Raw genomic sequence first — 2500 nt, 5'->3', positions numbered from 1 at the left:
TTTTAATACCAGCTTCAATTTCCTGGAAAAATATATATATTTTCAAATTTGAATTATTATTTTTTTTTTTTTTTAAGAACACAAAACCGGAAGGAATACAATAGCTACGAAAAGGATTTACTTACACGCACGCGAAAAAGATAAATATACATCTATATTAACGTGTACACACACACACACACACACACACACACACACACAAACACACACACACACACACACAAGGAAAAAATAGAAGAAAAAAATCCATACACACACACACACACACACACACACACATATTTTTTTTAAAACAAAATAATGCGATTTTGTTCCGAGAAAAGGGGTGGCTTTCCGCTACTGGCTTTTCTCGCGCTCGTAATACTATCTTACGAATACACTCATGCCGGACTTTCCAAAGAAAAGGTAAGTTCCATGTTTTTTGGTTCGAAACTTTTTTACGGTAATGGTTTAATATTTTTTTTCTTGGTCGAATTAATCGGAATTTAGTTCTCATTTGGAATGTTATTATAACGACGTTTCGGCCAATGTAACATCTGACCTTCTTCAGCTTGTCGAACTAAGAAACCTGGGTAAAACTGCAGTTTAGTGACCTTAACATAATTCAACTAAAAATTACTTACGGGCCCTAAATATTATTTAATTTTGTTTTTGTTGAATATAAATAAATGAGGAACTAATTCGAGTTAAAATCAATTTAGTATTACGCCTGTAATAATGTTAAGAAGAACGCGCTCGAAATGTGTATGCATACTGAAATAATCGCCATACACACAAACATACACAATTACACTTAAGGAAACAACGAGGATACTAAAAAGAGCTCTCGGCTGGTTTCAATAAAAAGCAGGGCAATGTTGGCAGCTGGTTTGGCTGCCCCATACCCAGCGTTACAATCTTCAAAAGGAAGAAAATTAAAAAAAAGAAAAAGAAAACGAACGAGAACACCCCCCCCGTATAAACGAAAGTAGCAATTTAAAACAAGATAAAACAATATTTATCATCTGTATAGAATTTTTCATAGCATTATATTCAGGCCACTAAACTGTAGTTTTACCAGAATTTTTATGCGTTGTAGTATGTATTAAGTTCTCTCTTACTACAAGAACTCTGACATCAGAGTCGGAAAGTAGGACTTAGAAGCAGGCATCTGACCTGCAAAAGTACCTAGGCAGCCCGTCGGCATTCCCCAGTAATCCCGCCTCGGGCGATTAGCCATAAACTAGTTCCTTTCTCAAAGAGAGAAGGCAAAGTCTGGAAGGGTGGACCTCCTAGAACTACACAGAACCAATATTATACACCGCAATCAACAGGGAACAGATCATTACAGGAATGCTCTAATCTCTGTTGTCTTTTTTTGGGGGGGGGGCGAGGATAAAAATTCCGTGGGTAATATCCAGCGAAAATTTGAATGGCTTTCAGGCACGTAAAATTCATACTAGAATGGTCTGCAAGCATCCGTAGCGTGACGGATATAAGTGCTGAGTGATAATCAGTGACAGTCTTCTGGATGTTGATGGTTCAATCCTCGGTGCAGGCGATACTAAGAATAGAATTACGAATTATTTAATATGTGAATGAAATAAAAATTTAAGGAAATTCCGTACAGATATCCGACAGAACGATTTCCGAGTTCGACAAGGTGCACTTGAAGAAGGTCAAAGGACACATCGGCCGAAACGATGCGAAAATGTTATAACATTCAAGATGAGTTCGAATAATCCAAATAATAAAAACCGTTTTGTTTTCTCTGTTTCTTTCTCTCTCTCTCTCTCTCTCTCTCTCTCTCTCTCTCTCTCTCTCTCTCTCTCTTTTACGATCCGAACATATACAACTCGTATTATCGTCCCATGATAATTCAAGCAACATTTGCCGGGAAATTAGTGTTCAAATGGACCCCTACATAAAATTTGGACATCATGTCTGTCTAAAGGGAAACCTGTTTTAATACTGATGATCAAATATTAGGTGTTTCATTATAAATGTAATGGCAACAGGGGTGGGAATAGTTTGTTTATTTTTTGTTTCATTAGTTATTTCATGGTGGTTCGGGATCTTTGTTTTTAGGGGGTTTCTTTTATTTTTATTTTCAGGGTTTTCTTTTTAGTTTTGATTTGTCTTTGTTTTTTTTGTTGTTGTTGTTTTTTTTTCTGTCCATGTTTCTTTGGGGGGGGATTTATCTTTGCTTAATTTTTTTTGTTACATTCGGCTCTTCTTCCTTTTAGCTGTTTTTTTTTTTAATTAGTTTACACGTCTTTTAGGTGGGGTATTATTATTATTATGGGTTTGTATTACTGTACACATAGATCCGAAAAAGTTATCCAAAAACAAATATATAACAAATAAATGTTATCAAAAGCAAGATAAGTTACTTTTCTACCAAACTGGATATATTTTTCGTGCTTTTATTCAATGTAACATGTTTATTCAGCTCGAAAACCATGCAGTGTTTACCGATGTATTGGAACATTCAAGATGGCGTCTGATTTACTCTTTAACA

General features: G+C 35.4%; 1 protein-coding gene across 6 annotated transcripts in view; it reads left to right on the top strand.

Annotated features, from left to right (window-relative positions):
- Positions 1-59: 59 nt before the first annotated feature.
- Positions 60-2500, top strand: part of LOC145255813 (SPARC-related modular calcium-binding protein 1-like) — a 369590-nt gene continuing 367149 nt past the window's right edge. For 4 of the 6 annotated variants that reach the window (XM_080114516.1, XM_080114514.1, XM_080114515.1 and 1 more), the window contains exon 1: positions 60-405. In XM_080114516.1, coding sequence (XP_079970642.1) covers positions 301-405 — 105 coding nt within the window. In that variant the 5' untranslated portion in view covers positions 60-300. The remainder of the gene's footprint in view (positions 406-2500) is intronic. The other 2 variants (XM_080114517.1, XM_080114518.1) reach the window with 2 other exon arrangements.

Source organism: Euprymna scolopes, chromosome 31 (assembly GCF_053919585.1).
Source record: "Euprymna scolopes isolate OS-2025 chromosome 31, ASM5391958v1, whole genome shotgun sequence".
Lineage (NCBI taxonomy): Eukaryota > Metazoa > Mollusca > Cephalopoda > Sepiida > Sepiolidae > Euprymna > Euprymna scolopes.
The sequence above is the reverse complement of the archived record's forward strand: the minus strand, read 5'-3'. Positions and strand labels throughout refer to the sequence as shown.